General features: G+C 40.6%; 1 protein-coding gene across 2 annotated transcripts in view; it reads left to right on the top strand.

The window, feature by feature from the left end:
* The window catches only part of ndst3 (N-deacetylase/N-sulfotransferase (heparan glucosaminyl) 3), a 92,742-nt gene that overhangs the window by 47,116 nt on the left and 26,442 nt on the right, over positions 1-19,184 (top strand). For both annotated transcript variants that reach the window (XM_066660576.1, XM_066660577.1), the window contains exon 6: positions 7,341-7,469. In XM_066660576.1, the coding sequence (XP_066516673.1) occupies positions 7,341-7,469 (129 nt within the window). The remainder of the gene's footprint in view (positions 1-7,340; positions 7,470-19,184) is intronic.

Raw genomic sequence — 19,184 nt, forward strand, 5'->3', positions numbered from 1 at the left:
AGCTGTCGCTTCGGAGCCAAAGACAATGGCACCTCCTGATAGCAGCCCGATGACTTTGATGAAATCTGCACTTGGCAAAGAAAGGCCCACAATGGGCACTGTGCTCGGCGGAAAGATACAAGTCAAATCCTCTGATGTGACTAAAGAGACGTACTCAATTATGCGCTGCTCGAATAATGTCTCCATTAGAGGGGTCCCTGTTAAATCAAAACTAGGGTTTCCAAAGTCCACTTTTTGTAGGGACCCTGGCCTCGTACTTCGTACACCACCAATGAGTCAGACGCGCAATTACAAATTGGTAGCGTTTTCTGGATTCTCATCCAAGTAATCATTATCTCTGTGGTCTTTGTCCTTCCCCTTCTAGGCCAGTTTAGTAGAAAAAACTTACGTTTACTTTCATTCACTGGCCACTCTTTGAGCTTGTGCTTGGTCACCATTTACTTCTCATTCAAAATAGCCATTGAGTACAAGTACACGAAAAAATGGGCAACAGGCGCGACTATGTAGAGTTGCTGCCACTCAGCTTCAGGGTCTTAGGGTCTTGGGTTCTATCCTGGCCTCTGGTCATGGTCTGAGAGGAGTTTGGTTGTTCACCCAAAGTCACATGTTGGTAGGTGGACTGGCTGTGTGAAATTGTCCACAGGTGTGAATACGTGAGTGACTGGGTGATGCCTTGTGAAGGACCAATGCCCTGTCTGGGTTGTGATCCTGATTGGGTTGAAGTGGTAACAGAAGATGACTGAATGAATGAATGAATGAATGAACGAACAAACTGACTGACTCTGCCATGCACATACTGACCGTACAACCTACCCACCAACTGACAGACCAACCCTTCACCTCCACCCATGGACCCTACTTCCCTGACTGGGAATTGAACCTGAACTGTGGTTGTGAGAACACTGAATCCTATCCTAATTTGGCCAATGTCTCAGCTCATAATATCTTTTAAAATCTAAAGTTTGTAAACTGAAATTAAACTTTACGATTGTGCAAGTTGTCTTGTGTGTTACTAAGGTGCTGCTAGTTTGTTGAAATGCTATCCAAGGTGGTTGCTAGGCTCTTTCTATGGTATTCGGTGTGGTTGTTGCTACAGTATCCCATCTGTGCCGTTGCTATGGTTTTCAAGGTGGTTGATAAGGTGAAACTAGGATGTCAATATGGTGTCACAGGTGGTTGCTAAGGTTATCCACAGGTGTGAGTGTGTGAGTGACTGTGTCAATGCTTTGTGAAGATCCAAGTTCTGTTCCTGGCTTGCGATTAATGATTCTGTGTAGGCTCCAGACCTACCGTGACCCTGTTCTGGATGAAGTAGTTACAGAATATGAATGAATGCATGAATGAATGAACCATATATATATCTCATTTGTCGTTTTGTGGGGATCTTGCTTGGAATTATTAAAGAAATCTGCATGGATATTCTTGTTCAGTCTTCGTATAAATCATATATCAATATCAGCAGCTTCTGCATTTGATTCAGATATTTTCGTCATTAGTTTCTTTTCATATTTTTTCAGACCCATTGCAATGCTGGGTGCTGGGTCCGTCTTCTGAGAGCGCAAAAACCTGTGGATGTTTTCAGGTCTTTCTCCTTTCCTTATGAGCTTAGTTGTTTTTTTTTAACCAAACCACAGAGGTTCTTCAAGAGCAGAGCATTCACTTGTATTCACTTGTGGCAAAGAGGTAGAATGTGTCTTTTTCATTTTGTTCTATTCGGAAATATCTCACAAAATATCTCTTTTATTTAGTAGCTTTTTTTTCACTGTAATTGAATCACTTTTATCAGTGTTATTTAACAGCTTCCCCTGAAATATACATGAAATTATTAGTAGATTCCTTTGGGAAGCATTTCTTGTTGGGAATCCTAATCCGAACATAGGAAACTAGCCTGAGGCACCTTTGACCCATATTACAGCAGTTTAAATATGGAGAGTGCTGTGTGGAATTCTAATGTTCAGGCTTTTGCTGATTCAACAGAAGCAGCTATAAAACATGCCTGACACTTCCAGGCAGATTTAGAGCTAACCCTCTGCAGCAGTGGAGGAAGGACTGGACACAGCATTCAAATCAACACAGGGCACACTAGTGCTCTAAATGTTATAAGAAATGTATAATATGGGAATAATACACCAGAGATAAAAAAACAAAACTTCTGACATTTAGTGAATGTTATTGGGATTCTTTTTCTAAACATGATAGGCTTCTTTACATTGGTCATTGATTTTTGCCTAGAAGAGGCATTTTTCGCTTACTGACTAATTGATTTACTGACACACCTTGGTGAAACACATGTGCAAGGACTGGCTCTTGCCACAAAGCTGCAGAGACGAGAGCTGCAGTGGCATGAAAATATACTGTGGTACAAAAGCTGTCTTTGTTCAATAACCCAGACCTTAAACAGCCCAAATTTGGTTGACAGCCTGGTTAAATTCTGCTAGAATACCTACTTTACTTTGGTGCTAACATTAGGGACTATATTCAAACTCGGCTAAATTAATCTGTTGACCCCCATATTGAATGAATGTTAGCAGAACTTAGCCTTTCCACCTCAAATGGCCCTACATAGAATATGGAGCGGGTGCATAATTAAAGGGGAAGTATTATCCAATCAAAATACAGTAATTTATTACTCATTCATTCATTCATTCATTATCTGTAAGCGCTTATCCAGTTCAGGGTCGCGGTGGGTCCAGAGCCTTCCTGGAATCATTGGGCGCAAGGCAGGAATACACCCTGGAGGGGGCGCCAGTCCTTCACAGGGCAACACACACACTCACACATTCGCTCACACACTCACACTTACGGACACATTTGAGTCGCCAATCCACCTACCAATGTGTGTTTTTGGACTGTGGGAGGAAACCCATGTGGACACGGGGAGAACACACCAATTCCTCACAGACACCCGGAGTGGGAATCGAACCCACAACCTCCAGGCCCCACACTAATAATTTATTGATATTTTTCAGTATACATTGCCCTTTTACCCTCTTGTGGGCCTGGGCACAAATATTTGTCTATTCATATGTTCATGGGGTAGGAATTAGGTTTATATATAGGAGACAGGCCAGAACACCAGGTGGCGTGGAAGGGGCCATAGTAGGGCAACAACCCAGCAGCAGGACCGCTACCACCTCCTTTGTGCAAGAAGGAACAGGAGGAGCAGTGCCAGAGCCCTTCAAAATGACCTCCAGCAGGCCACTAATATCCATCCAAACTGTCAGAAACAGACTCCATGAGGGTGGTATGAGGACCTGACGTCCACAAGTGGGGCTTGTGCTTACAGCCCAACACCGTGCAGGGTGATTGGCATTTGTCAGAGAACATTGACGCCCTGTGCTTTTCACGGATGAGAGCAGGTTCACACTGAGCACATGCGACAGAGTCTGGAGACGCTGTGGAGAACGTTCTTCTGCCTGCAACTTCCTCCAGCATGACCAGTTTGGCAGCAGGTCAGTAATGGAGTGTGGAGGCATTTCTATGGAGGGCCGCACAGTCCTCCATGTGTTAGCCAGAGGTACCCTGACTGCCATTAGGTCCTCAGACACATTGTGAGTACATATGCTGGTTCAGTGGGCCCTGGGTTCCTTCTGATGTATGACAATGCTAGGCCTCATGTGGCTGAAGTGTGTCAGCAGTTCCTGCATGATATAGTCATTGATGCTATGGACTGGCCTGCCCCTTCCCCAGACCTGAATCCAATTGAGTACATCTGGGTCATCATCCACCAACGCCATGTTGCACCAAAGACTGTCCAGAACATCCCTCAGGAGAACATCCGCCGCCTCATCAGGAGCATGCCCAGCCGTTGTAGGGAGATCATCCAGCTTGTGGAGGCCACACACACTACTGAGCCTCATTTTAACTTGTCTTGAGGAATTTGGATCAGCCTGTAGTTTGATTTTCTACTTTTATTTTGAGTATGTTTCCAATTCCAACTTATTTTTTTAAGAAGTGTATATACAGTTTTTGGGACACTAATGTGGATGTTCCTTAAAGAAACTATGATGAGCACAGTTTCTCAAGGGCCTCTAATAACAATAGTATCTATTTCTGACCCTACTTTCCCACTGTTGAAAATGCAGATGATGGCGGTCCTGCAAAACTATGTCTTGCCTAGTTTTCCCTGTTGTTCTTGGTTCATTTCAAAATTTCTGTTCAGTGAGGAGCAGTAACATATTCACTGTGCATTCGTGATTGGTCCATGAATGTTTTACTGTCTGCTGTAGATCAGTCTCACATAAGACCAAAGTCACCACACTCAGTGCCAGCAGGAGGGGCATAAAGCCCTTGTGGGTGAATGCAATTAATTCCTCACAACAATTGGCCAGTTTCTAACATAAAGACTTCCCAGAAGATAAGGAGACAGAAAGCGTGAAATAGTGAGGAACAGATAAACAGGAAAAGAGCATAAAAGGAGAGGCAGAAATAGCTATATGAGAGAGAGAGAGAGAGAGAGAGAGAGTAAATAACAAGGACAGAAACAAAGAGAGGGATAAAATAGATATAAACAATAAAAAGAGAGATGTACTCAGTGACAGTAGGAGTGTGAAGAGGTGAGAGAGTGGGAGTAGTGTGTGTGTGTGTGTCACTGTGGTGGTGGATTTACTGTGTTTGTGTTGGAATTGAATATTTGGAGGTGGAGCAGATTCAAATATTAAATCAAGGCCACCCTCTGATCTGTTTGTAATTCTTTTTGAAGGGTTGTGTGTGTATGTGTGTGTGCTTCTATAGATAAAGTTTTTATGAATGATCAGCTGCAAAGCTACTTCTGATAATGGTTTTATATTCCTGGCTCTATTTTCTCCACAGTTTTAGTCATTGCTGGCTCCACAGCATTGGAAGACTTCCCCAGTCAAAGCATCCCACCAACTCAGTCCCACGGAATGCTGTCAAAATGAACCCATATGGGAGTTTAATGCATTAAAGTTTTGTAAAAGCTAATTACTCATTTTAACAAATTTGGCCACAACGTCCTCCTATAATTCACTCTTTTTACACAGCCTAGTGATGTACTAGAGGTTTTACTTAGCGATGTAAATACAGCATCGCTACTGTTTGGTTCAGAAGGTAGATTACATTTATTTCTGCTGAAATGTGTATTAAATATCATAACTAACACTCTCTCTGTTACTCTTCCTCTTCCTCTTCCTCTTTCTCTTTCTCTCTCACACACACTTGCAATAATGCAGAGCTGCTGTTTCATCACCTATCCTCACTTAATCCTTCCATTTGAGCCACGAGCTGCCCTGTGGCTTTAATTTTCTAAATTAAACCTTCTGTGTCCGATGCTAAAGCTCTCCTTGAAACTCAGCAAATTAAGAGATTCAAATGAATAAATCATAAAAAGCACAGTGAGGTATTATAGTAAAGGAAAAAAGAAAAGCGGTTTTCTCTTCCAAGTTTATTTATATCACAATACAATTTTATCTCCCTCCCACGAAGTACAAGGAATTATTCGCATTTTAACTTTATTGTTGTGAATAATCTTTTTTTATTTAGTAGACACTGCTATTATAAATACAATTCCATTGTGTTTATCTGACATTAATACATTACATTTACATTTAGAGAACCATCATTAAAAGCTTCAGTCTTAAAAAGCGATTAATTACAGCAAATTGTGTGATTAATTTCTTTATAAAAAAAATGTCTGCTGCGCAAGTCACATATAGCACATCTTCAAATACATATAATGAATAATGAATGGTTTTGTGTTTTTTTTTTTTGTTTTTTTTTTTTGTTTTTTTTTTAATGGGGTCTGTATTAGTCTTTGGCTGTTCTCTAGTTCTACAGCTTCAGCCCCTGCCTCAGCTCTCTGTCTGTGAGGAATTTGGTGTGATTTCCTTGTGTCTGCGTGTGTTTCCTCCAGGTGCGGCTACAGAGAATGGTTTTTGGTTTGTTCCACAGAGAGGATGTAAATCAACACAACAAATTCACCAGTGTTAAATCAACACTATTCGTGTTAAATTAACACTGAGAGTGTTGACAGGTTTCCATTTTTACACTAATGGTGTTGATTTAACACTGGTGAATTTGCTGTGAACCTATATTAATATCAACCAAGCCATGTCATATACAGGCTAGCAGGTGCCCCCAAACGTATGACTGGGACCAGCCATTAAAAAACGCTGGGTAAAGCGTAGCCGGAAATGTAGACTTGTTATTGTGGAGATGAACTAAGTGCGTGTTCTCTGGTCATATGTGCTACAGCTGCATTATACAGGGTATATTCAGTGTAAATTCCCCACAAAGACAGCAATACTGTCTTTGGCGTGTGAGTGTGTGAATGTAAGTAATAGATGGTCCTGCTTAAGCAGTTTGCGGGAAGCTGCCTGCTTGGGTAATATATACAGACCATTAAAGTGAATTGAAAGAGTGCTTGTTGGACCTCATCAGTACACACACACGCGCACACACACACACACACGCGCATGCATGCACACACACACACTCGCAGTCTATAACACCTTACCAGTACACTGCAGCTATCTAGGCAGAAATATTCACTTTGCGCAATTGAACATAAGGCTCACACACACACACACACACAGCTGTCTAGTTTGCTGTAATAAGGTGCAGACCAAACAACACTGGAGTCGCTGTGTTATTTTTCCCACACCGTTCTTTTAAACTGAGACAAGTGGGTGTGAGGGGGGGGGGCACGCTGTCTTCACTCCTGGGGTGCAATTTTCCACCCTGCACTCAAGATGCATTCAGTCACACATAACCTTTCTCTTTCTGTCTCTCTCTCACTCTCTCCCTCTCTCTCTCTCTCTCTCACACACACACACACACCATCTTTTCCCAATTTGCAGCAGCACATTTGACAAGGCCTTGTCAGCATTTACCTTTATTCCCTTCAGAATTGTCTTTAGACCCCAAAAGCCAGACAGGCAGCTTTGGCTTGATGACAATGCAGCACAACCTGCAACACCTCCAAACATAACTCAATACACAACACACATCACTTAATAATACATAATACACCATATAACAACTCAATTCACTGTATGTTACACAAAACAAGAGTATTTCAGCACTACTCGATTCATTACAACATAAAACAAACCAATATCTCATGTAAAAGCACAACCACTGCACATTATACATCACACAGAAACACAGTACACCTAGTAAACCTACATAACTGCATAACATGTTATTGCACACACCACACACAAGAGAGCGACCGAGTGAGAGACCAGGCAAGAGACAAATCTTCTTGCAGCTACTAATACCAAACAGGTAGTGGAACGGGCTACAACTAAACGGGAGAAAATTAGGTGGGAAAATAAACACTTCTGTAATCTGTGTATTTGTGAATTGTGTGTGTTTAGGTGCTGCCTCGTCAGACGTGTGGCTTGTTCACACACACCATCTTCTATAAGGAATACCCTGGAGGCCCCAAAGAGTTGGACAAGAGCATACGAGGAGGAGAACTCTTTTTGACCGTCCTGCTCAACCCTGTAAGTAAACACAAGTAAAAGTGGGAGACGTGTGTAAATGGGGTCAAAGACCTTATTAGTGCATATACCTGTAATAGGGCAGGGAAATACGCCAGTGGAAATACATACTTTTATTCTTGCGATAAATTAAAATCACAATTTTGCACCCATTTCTAAGTTATTTTTTAAGGACATTGCACTTATAGAACACTGAACAACTGCAGGTTTAATTAAAAACTAAGCATTATTATTTTTCACATACATTTGTCCAGTAATTTATGTGAAAATATGAACAAAAAGAACACATATTGTCTTTGGTTATGGAGCCCTGAAGAGAAATAACTGGTGGAGCACTTCCTTAAATGAACACTTTTTTAAATAAAATTCTGAGATTGTTTCCTCAATATTTGCTATTCTCCAGGATGTTTAGAAACTGGTCTAATGTGTTTACAAAGCCCTGGTGTAAGAAAATGGGTAAAAAAACGTGTCTAGGTCCGGTCTCGGCATAGAAGCAGCCGCTGGAGGTTTTTACAAAAACTGGACCTCCAAACTCTGAGAAGCATGAACTGAAACGAGGATGTTGCTCTATTCCTGCTTCATATGTGGGGAATACTGATTTTATTTTATTTTATTTTATTTTATTTATTTATTTATTTAATGCTGTGGCTATTGCTTAAGGTGGAACTGACACTAAATTCAAGAGAGTGCTAACTGCATGAAAGTAAACACAGTGTTCCAAGACTAAACAACTGGAGTTACAAATTAGGCTGTGGTAATTCAAGCAGTGAATAAAAATTTCATACAAGTAAACCTTCAACCAAATAGGAACTACAGTTGATTCTTCCCTCAAACATACCATTCCACCTTAACAGACATCTGAACAATTGAGAGAACAGCGTTTCCACACAATCGTGTGTGCCTGTTATGCCTAGGAATAGGGGACCTCGATTCTTGTTGAGGAACAGAGGTAGGGCAAAGGGGGAGGGCTGTATACACCTTGAAACTGGGATTTTTGAGGAGCACACTTCAAACATAGGTCTAGGAATTTCTTGTGAATCAGCGACAAACAGGCGGTGCAAGAGACCAATGAAAGCCAAAAAGGGTTAAATCGGACTCTGGTTCATTTACACCTTTGGTGTGCAGGTGTGAACACAGTAGTCAAAAAAAACCGCACCAAGACCCTTGAGGGGAGGTGGTCTCAGTCTGGTTCCAAACAAACTCTGGAGCAGTTATTTTGTGGTGAGAATGTGATGCGTCTTCGATCCAACCCAAATATCAGGTGAACTCCTCAAGTTTGAGCTAAACGACTCCCGTAGCCGAGTGTGCTTTGTAATAATATGTTGACTAAACTGACTAAACTTTAGCATCTAACCAGGGAAGAAGAATGCATTCTGCAGGTGTACTTTAACCTGGTATATTGCCCAGATAATTGTCAGTGCAATTCCTGCCATTGCTCAATGTTAAATTGCACAGAAACATGCACGACTCCGCAAAAAAGGGAACTTCCTGTATGAGTTTTCTTATAGGTGGGAAAACACCCTTAAAAGCTACAATAAACTTTGCATTATCTTAATTTAATGTGGTTTCAATGCATTATGTCCCTTTACTGATTAAAAAGCAGAAAACTTTGGTAGTAATTTGGCAATGTCTCTGAATTTCCAGTTCCAACTTAAATGCTGCAGCAATTACATTCTAGCACCTGCATTTAAGGTGGAATTGGAAGTTTCAAACAAAAAGCAGCTGAATAAACAGCTGAGTTCAGCTTCATATCACAGAGTGTGTCTCTTTTCTGTTTTCTGATGATGTATAAGACTCCTGCAGGGCCATTTCATAGGGGAAGATTTTAAACACTACACCTTTAGCTCTAAGAGGGTGAGATAACACTCAGACAAGGGGTAGGGGTGGAATTAAGAAATGAGTTTTCCCTATGCGTGCTCAGCCTCTGTCATTGCTACTCTGGGCTCAGCGCTCTAAAAGCTGCCTTTGAGGAGGGTAGGAATATGATTAGCAATATGCTTAGCATTCTCCTTGAAGCATGTTGAAATGCTTTACTTTTACAGCTAGCAACACTAGTTTTTGCTAAGTTTGCGACATCGTCCTTAGTGGCAGAAGAAGCTTATCCACCCTCCTGTCAATGTACTTTGGCCAAGGGAGGGTCTCATAAAATAGCAAGTGACAGAGTAGTTAAAGACAGCACTATGGAGTTGAAGAACACTGCGTTTGTGCCCACCGAGCAACGACTAGTCGAGTGAAATGAAATGGAACTGCAGCAGCTTCAATCATTGGAATAAGCAGCCCCCTCCTCCCCCTCCTGCTGATGTCTGGTGACTAAAGGGATGGTCTCATAAAGTGGAGATGAGTGAACAGGGGTCCGAAACATAAGGAAACATAGTGTGCACTCCCCGGCTAGCTCCTGCTGCGCTACTACAGCTCAGGGCTAAATAAATCTTTAGCCTGTCGCTAACACAAGCAGCTGTGTGTCTGTTATTAAATTACACAACTACAAATATTAATAAGCGTCATCACAGTGGGAGCTCTCATTCTCTCTCTTTTTCCTCTTATCCTCTTTGTCATCCCTCTCTTTCTCTCCCTCTTTCCCGCTCTCTCATTCTCACTCTGGGGGGCCTATGTCAGTGTTTTTATAGATTAATTTTCCCAGCATGCTCTTTTCTCCCAGCATGCATTCCTCTGCTCCCCCACTGTGACTCTGCTCTTCTGTGCTCGAATCAGCTGCGACATTAAAAAAACAAGAGAGTTCTCTCTCTCTCTCTCTCTCTCTCTCTCTCTCTCTCTTTGTGTGTGTGTGTGTGTGTGTGTGTGTGTGTGTTCAGCTCAATCTGGAGGCCAAGTGTCCCCAGATTACTGGAAAACATCAAAGTGTGATGCAGTGGGGAACTTTAAATTTTCCTCGTACAGGAAATGAACCCCCCCCCCCCCCCCCAGGTTTAGGTTACTAAGTACTAATTCCACATTTAGCTAAAACTACCCCAATAACACTGCCTCTATTCTATGCAGCGAGTCATGGAGTTCAACACCCATCTAGAAGAGCACTAACAGCCCAATAAATCGATGCCTTCAATGGCAGGCTTTGGACTGTGTGAAACAATGAAAAACAAGAAAATGAAAGGGGGATGGCAAAAGAATAACTGTAAAAGTAAATGAACGTGACAAGGGGTTTCAAAAAGAGAAAGAAGAATCTGAAAAATGAAGAAGAAGAGGAAGAGAGAAAGGAAAGAGAGATTGCGACTGGCGTAGAGAATTAATAGAGAAACACAGAGAGACAGAAAATGGAAAGAGAGTGTGTGAGAGAGAAAGTCAGAGAAAGGAGAGCAAGAGAGTAAACACAGTAAGAGAGAAATGTATTTTATCCTTGTGTACTATATTCTGTGTATATTTGCAGTGGTGCAAGTATACTGTGTGTGTGTGTGTGTGTGGCAGGCCATCCTCCTGCATTAGTCAGAGCTGGAAGAGCAAACACAAAGTAATTATCTTTATACATCACACACACACACACACACACACACACACACACAAACATACAGTTCATTTGTTGCCCTCCATTAAGGAACCTCTGTTACAGCTGCACATTCAGTAACAGAAATATACAACTCTCTCTTTCTCTCTCTCTCTCTCTCTCTCTCTCTCTCTCTCTCTCCCCATCTCTCTCTTTCATTCACTCTCACAGACACACACACACACACACAGACACAAACACAATACACTGCAGTGCATTTTAAGTCACAATTAACATATATAAATATGTCCAAATATTTGTAGACACTGTTTATAATTGGTGATGTCATCTCCTATAAGGTGCATGAAAAGAAGTGGGACCTAGTCTAAAGTCACCAAACCCAATGCCATGTGTTTATTATAACGGTAAAAAACACCCCAGCACTGGGCGGTGGAGCAGTGGAATTGTGCCCCTCGGAGCAAGCTGGCGATCCAGAACTAAGCATCCAATGTCTGTACCTGATCTTTTATTAATGGTGTCTTGGCTGAATGCCATCAAAGCCACACAGAAGCCACATTTCTGTATTAAATCTTATTGTATTCATAAGTCAAAGTTGAGTCTAAAGGGATAAGAAAGGAATTTAATTAGTAATGAGCAGCAGACACTGCATTTAGATGCTAATGCAATCCACAGCATCTGTGAGGAGCTTGGAACATGCAGCAGTGACAGGTATAAAGTTAGGAGTCTTGCCCATGGTCTTATTGATAAAGCAGCATGTGCTGGTCCAGTTTGGTGGTTTGGTGGTTTGTTGGTGAGTTTGGTGGGGTGTGTGTGTGTGTGTGTGTGTGTGTGTGTGTGTGTGTGTGTGTGTTGGGGGGGGGGTGGAAGGCAGTGGTGTTATCCACTATGGCTGGAGTATTCAGCTAAAGCCAAACAGCATCCAGTTGCTAACAAAGGGCCAAGGTTCATAAAAACTAAACGCATAGCTTACATTTATGTCCATCCATTAAAATCCACAACAGCTTATATAGTTTCTACAGTGATTATTGTCAGGTTTTAAAGTAGGAAACTTTTAACACACACATTGAACTGGTGCTGCAATTGCAGAGTAAACAAAAAGCTAAATTATACCAAATAAAAACCCTCCCAGACTAATTTTGTAGGCTAATTTAAAGCCTACAATATTTTTATGTTAAATATTTAGCATTTTGTTTTATTTAAATGTTTTTATGTATGTATTTATTGTTTTTATTTGTATGCATTTTTTAAAATTGTCATTGAGTATTTTCAGTTCGGTTTTCTGTTGTTATAAGTCTCACGTCCTCTTGCACTCTCTAGTGAACTGGTCATGCAGGGTAAACAAATAATCGGATTGGCTTAATTCAGTGAAATTATTACCGTATTAACTGGTTTAGCTGCGCACACTGTCTATTGCCACGACCGCTTGTAATTTTTTTTTAAACGAATGTATGAGTAAATAAATAAATAAATACGTAATAATTTTTCTCATTATTTTAACAAAAATTGTCCATTAATTCAGATAGAAATCCACCATTTTGTGAGGTCTGTACAGTGAGGTCAGTGTTAATTTGCCCATAGATTTAAGTGTGTGAGTGGCTGGTTGATGAATGGACGAATGAAAGAACAAATGAATGAATAAACAAACTATGCTATGTCAATTGGAAATTGCTGTTCAAGTTTACACTGTTTACATCCATAGTTTCATGTGACAGATTGTTTGCTAAAACTAGGGCTAGAATTAAAAGGTGGGGCCTGTTTTCACAATGTCCCTCATGATCCCACCCACTCAGCACCAAGTCTGCACGGTTAACAAGCCTCGAGAACAACTTGATGCAAGCGCACTAAACCTGAAAGCTCCCAGCTCCAGTCCTGAGGGCCTGCTGTAAGTATTTGGACCCCTGCTAATTGTCAAAGCCATCAGATGTGAAGGTGCAGGGTCCTGGGACACAACAAGAGTTGTCATTAAGAAACTGTCGAACATCGTCATCAAAGCTTTGACACTACCCCCTCCACCCCCACACACACACATCAGAAAGACCCAGGGAAGCTGGAGAGAGAGATTGATAGAGACAGCAGGACTCATTATTGAATATGAAGACAGCAAGAGTTTAGATTAATATGCTGTGCTCCTCTGGGTGCCGGAGAACATCTGAACAAGAACAAGGCAATAACGCCGCCTTAATGAAGACCCTCGCACGCGCCTCGGCTTTCTTAATGAAAGACAATAACGTAAATACACGCACGGAACAATAAGGCGACAGCGGAGCCCTGCCCGGGAGACTGATCATAACAATGCAACGTGACCGAACAATTACGGCATTCATTTACGGAAACACAATAATACAGAAAAACAACTTGATGACGATGCATCCAGTACAGTTCTGCATAAAATGCAGACCCCAGTGGTGACATGTGGTTGAGAATATGGTTTTCAAGTTTTCAAGTCAGGACCTTGGAACCAGTTTCCAGGCTGGGATTTTAAAATTGCTGGCTGGTGTGACACATGAGTTTTGTCCAAAACTGTTGCCTATACATTATATAGTGCACTGATTTGTGGTACCACCATGTTGTAATTGTGTCCAAAAACATAACCAATCCCACAATGCACCACAAAAGATAGTGTACAACCCATGTACACTAGCTGACACTAGTGGATAGTAAAATCCTGCCATCCTGAATTCAGTTCCCTCAATAGTGCACTATATATTTAGTAATGCAGTGTGTGTATGCAACTTTGCATATTATTAAAAATGACAGCTGTCACTTACACATCACCTGACCCTCCTAGATTGGTTGGCCGTGACCTTGAGGGGAGGGGCTTCCCGGGTAAGAGGTGTAGCTAGACCCGGAAATGGAAGCGAGCGGGAGAGATGCCTAAGTCAAGCTAAGTCATGTACTTGAAAAGTTCTAATATTGGCTACGTGTCAATAGACTTTCCGTTGAATGGAGTTTTTAGTCGTCTTATTTGTGTCTGTATAAATGAGTGTGTGTTTGCAAATAAAAGAGCACTAGGGAATGCTGAAACACTTCCGCCACATTTGGTGATGCCTCTGGCTTGAAGCCAACTTTCAACACCTCGTTACTTCTCACACAAACCCTAGAAATTAAGTATTAATATGCTATGTTCATAAACTTACTACACTAACCTCACTATCTTCCTAAATGCTCTAAACCAAAACTCGTAGTCGTAATGTAGTTTTAGATACAATATTATCCCCAAAACTGATGCACTTGTTTTTGCAGCGATTTTTCCTTGATGGAACTCATAACGAATGCAGTGTCAAATAAACACCTCTCTCTTGCCATTTTCAAACTACTTCATTATGTGGATTATTTTTGTTGAATAAAATGACAATTGTTATTTTAATACTATGCAGTCGTTACCATGAAATTACAGAAGAGCAGGAGAATTTTTACATTTTTAATTACAATTATGTGTTACACACAAACCTATTCTGTATATAGCGACTATAAAAGTAACTTGATTAATCTGAGATAGAGTCTTCTTATCAAGATAATAACAGACACAGAATGTTCTTGTAGCCTTATTATTGGCATGTATTACTCCTAATCAGATCCAGATTCTGTAATTGGCTGCTGTGTTCATTATTCATTGTTCACTATTTTTCCATTTTTTGATCTGTCTTGGAACTGTTTGAGTTGGTAGCATCAAAGATTGATGACAAGGTTTTCCAGTGCCCTAATGATGGCTGTGTCACACTGAATGTGTGCGTCCCAGCCTCAGTCCTGAGGGGAATCTGAAACTCATGAAGGGCTCCAAAATTAGCTGCTGTGCTAAAGCAGGTGTGTTGGGGGATGGAAAACACTGCAGCAGCAGAAAGTCTGGGTTAGAGAGTTTTGAGGAACTGTGCAGACGTCAAGGGATAGAGATGTGCAGTGATATTGGAATCACCAACAACTCCTTGTTTCTACACACACTGTCCATTTTATCCACTCCACTGGCCATACAGGAGCACTTTTAGTTCTACAATTACAGACTCTAGTCCACCTGTTAGTCTGCGTATTTTGTTAAACCCCTCTTTCCCTGCTCTTCAATGGTCAGGACCCCCACGAAGCAGGAATGGTTTGGGTTTAAAAACTCCTGCAGCACTGCTGTGTCTGATCCACTCATACCAACACAACACACTGCAACACGTCACTGCAGCGCTGAGAACGATCCACCACCCAATTTACCTGCTCTGTGGTAGTCCTTTGGGGCTCCTGACCATTAAAGTACAACGTGAAAGGTGGTGAAAAAACTAAACACTGCAAGCTGTTTCTTTGCTTGGTTACATATATTGTTGAGTTTGTATCATTGTTTGTATCACAGTTCTTCTGATTTTTAATGAAGTTCAGTCAGTTTTGCCCCTAGAGTTCTCTACTGTTGTTGATAATAATATTCAAACAGAAGGTATTTCATTATTAGCTGTTACTAAAATGAACCGGATCCAGATGAAGTCATTGGCTTTGGTGTGTTCAGAGCTGTTCTCAGCCTTTGTGATCTGGGACCTGTTTGAAATAAATCAAAGAATTGATGTAGTACAGTCTCCTAATGATGACTTGTGTTGTATGGAAAGTGTGTTTTGGTTGGAGTCTTGAGGGGAAGTCGAAACTCATGAAGGGCTGGATAATTAGCAGGTGTGTTGAAGCTGTTGTATTACAACAGGGAAAATAATAGTGAAGTGTAGTGTAGGTGGTTCTCAGGACCCTGGATTACATGAGTTTACAAAGTTTGAAGTTTCATTTGGATCCCATAGAAACCTCTGGAACTTTTGTGGAAGTTTAATTTTGAGTAATTTCCTTAAGGCACTAGGTTGAATTTGAGCTTTTCCTCTGCTTTAAGACTGGCCAAAAGGATCTAGGGGTCCTTAGGTGATTGTCTGTAAGGAGTTTGGTGTGTTCTCCCAGTTTCTGTGTGGGTTTCCTCCAGCACTTTGCACAGTCCAAAATGTGTATATGTGTGAATGAATGGATAAGAAGGGTGATGTCATGTGATGGACTGGAACCCTGTCTAGTGGTGATCTTTAATTGTGCCCAGTATTAAGTGAATGAATTTCCTTCATTGTATTTTGGCAAGCTCACTTTTTATTTTGAATTTACCTTACCATTTCATCATAAAACAAGGAGAATATGGGAATTATTCAACAATGAACATAATCTTAGGCTAAAACTCATGGCATGATTATTTCATTTTTTTGAAACATTACCTAAAGTCTGAACACACAACACTATGTGATTCCTTAAAGGTGATGTTAACAAATAAAATTCGGAGGATATTTCCTCATCATTTGCTAGTTCCTCGGTCTGTTTGAATATTGAAAAACGCTCCTGTGTTTGTGCACATCCCTGGAACCAGTTCTAGAAACAGCATCTGGAAGTGTTAGGATGAATGAGATACCTCCAACATTGAAAAGTATGAAAAGTGTTGACAACTGTATTTCTGCTCCATAGGTTGGTAATAGTGACTTAATAGTGCTGGTACAGATTACTCAAGGTGGAACTGACTCCAAATTCACGAGAGTGCAAATAGCATGAAAATAAATGCAGACTGAAAGTGCTACAAAACTTAACAGCTCAAGTTACAGATACATTTCTGTGGTCATTCAAACAGTGAATAACAGTTTACAGGCAAGTTAAATTTCAGCTAAGTACAGTCCCATTTCTTAATCAAACATACTATTCCACCTGCAAAGATTCTGAATGAAAACAAGCAGTAGTTCCCCAGGATAGTCTGTATTCCCTTTAATGCTTTTTTACATATATATGTAAATAAGTGCTACAACAGCATTGAGAAATCATTTGATTAACGACAAAGGATAGGTTGACTTGTGTTGGCCTTAAACAGTTAATAGCTTGCAAGAACTATAGTTTTGATATACAGATAATGTGACATAACACGAACTCTGCAGATTGTTTGACATTGCACACTCAAGCTGAAAAAGTGTATCCAAACTAGGGGTAGGCGATAAGGCCCTAAAATATTTCAGGGTATTTTTACAATAACAATATTCTTGTTAATATGACAAAACAGTAACAAATATTTTATTAACTTCAAGAGAACACTGTTACAACATAATATATGTTATATAACTTTATTACACTTTAGTATGCAACATTCAATAGAAAAAAATCTCTGTAAACCTTTGGTTATTTTGTAATAAACAGTAACTTAACATGGGACCATATGCCACAGCCATTTTAGGACTTGGTCACATTCAGAAAGCTCACATTCTACACACTAATACTTTTTACTATGACTTGCATGGACATCAGACAGGTCAGTACTAAATGGTCAATGTGAACATTGTTCTTGGTCGAAAGTTTGTTGGTGTTAGGTTTAGTTCTTGTAACAAACCCTGTTTCTAATATTAGAGTCATTTCAGTTCTGGCATTTCACCCTCCCACAGGCAGGGCACCACAGGTCACACTCCTCCCACAATGGCGTTAACAATTACTCAACGATTGGCTGACACATTAGGCAGTCAACCAATCAATACTGGTCTCCTCCCTCAGGCAGGAAGTCATCAGAGTCAACCATTACTCAAGTGCAATGATCTCCAGTGTGAGGGAAAGAATGCTGGGAGTTTAATGAGGTCTAGTTCTCTGTGAATTTGGGACATCAAGTGTTGAGTTTCAATTCCCTGGCCACTTTACCGGAAACCCCTTCTTGGTATGTCAGGTCTGATAGGTTCCGACCTCTATTTCAGTGCAATTTCTGCTCAGGAAGGGCTTGATAATGAGTTAATCAGTTGGGTTAGGTGTGTTAGAAAATGGACAACATTGAATTCTGAGACTTGGAATCAGTACTATCAATGTAGTACATTACCAGAATTATAAATTTACCCCACACCCAAATCCAGCAAAGTAATGCAACAAACACACACACACACATTTATTGTAAGTAACTACTGTGATTTCATTGGTCATCCTAAACACTCTCAGGGAAAGCTATGGCGCTTGCACATGAGCAAGTGGGACTGGTCGTTTTGTGTACTATGAAGGGAAAAAATCAGACTTTGTGTAACATTTTTTTAGACTTCTATTTATTCTGGATAGTGATATTACCATTGCAATATATTCATGTATTTGTTTAAAAAATGAATTTAGTATTATCTTATATTTGTGGCGGCATGGTGGCGCAGTTTAATGTGTTTCCCCGTGTCTGCGTGGGTTTCCTCCGGGTGCTCCAGTTTCCTCCCACAGTCCAAAAACATGTTGGTAAGTGAATTGACGACTCAAAAGTGTGCATAGGTGTGAGTATGTGAGTGAATATGCGTGTGTGTGTGTGTGTGTGTCACCCTGTGAAGTACCGGTGCCCTCACCAGGGTGTGTTCCGGCCGTGCGACCCTGAACTGGGTAAGTGGTTTCAGACAATGAATTAATTAATTATCATATATTTTACCCAGCATTCCTATTCGTGCAGACTGTGATGTCAGTTATGGTTTCTAGAACTGGAGTCAGGAACGGCTGTAGCATAACTGCAGCTAAACAAGGATAGCACAACCATTTTAGAAAATGGAGATAAAATATGTTGGCCTCACAGTGAGACTGTTGTCATTTTTAAAAGATTCCTTTTTCCAACTTAATAACTGAATACCCTGAGGTTGCGTTGCCAGTGAGATTTGTGACTGGCCCCCCAGGACTCTACTAGTTGTAATGCTAACTATGTGGAAGAGCTTTAGCAGTAATGATGTATAGTGCTTGTCTTCTAGCATTAATATTAAAAGATTGAGGTAAGGCTTGTCTAACCCTTAGGCTTGGTGTTTTATTAATGATAACCTACCTCAGTGTACCTCTCCCTTGCTCTTTCTTTAAATTAATTAGTGTTGACATTTGGATATGTAGGAGATTCTGCACGGGATATTAATGAGCTACTTCATTTTCTTCTTCCTCCCCTCCACCCCTCATTTTCTGTCTCCATCCTTTTTTCTCACCTTCTATGTTCTTCTCTTTAAAATTTACTTTGATTTGTCAAGCACAGATTGATTTTGTTCTCCTTGTGACATGGCGGGTGTTGACATATTGATGATATGTCAGTCATTCATATGATAAAAAGCAGAATGTTATTGTCATTGAATTGTTGGAATATATCTGGATAAACTGTAGGGAAACATTGAGATATTTATATAAAATATTGGGATTAGACGTTGGTAAATTAAAACTAAAGTGTAGGTATTAAGTTCATATAAAATTGGTAAAAGGATATGATATGATATGATATGATGCTAAAATGTAGAGGAGATGTTAGTAAAATATTGATT

Source organism: Hoplias malabaricus, chromosome 2 (assembly GCF_029633855.1).
Source record: "Hoplias malabaricus isolate fHopMal1 chromosome 2, fHopMal1.hap1, whole genome shotgun sequence".
Classification (NCBI taxonomy): Eukaryota; Metazoa; Chordata; class Actinopteri; order Characiformes; family Erythrinidae; genus Hoplias; species Hoplias malabaricus.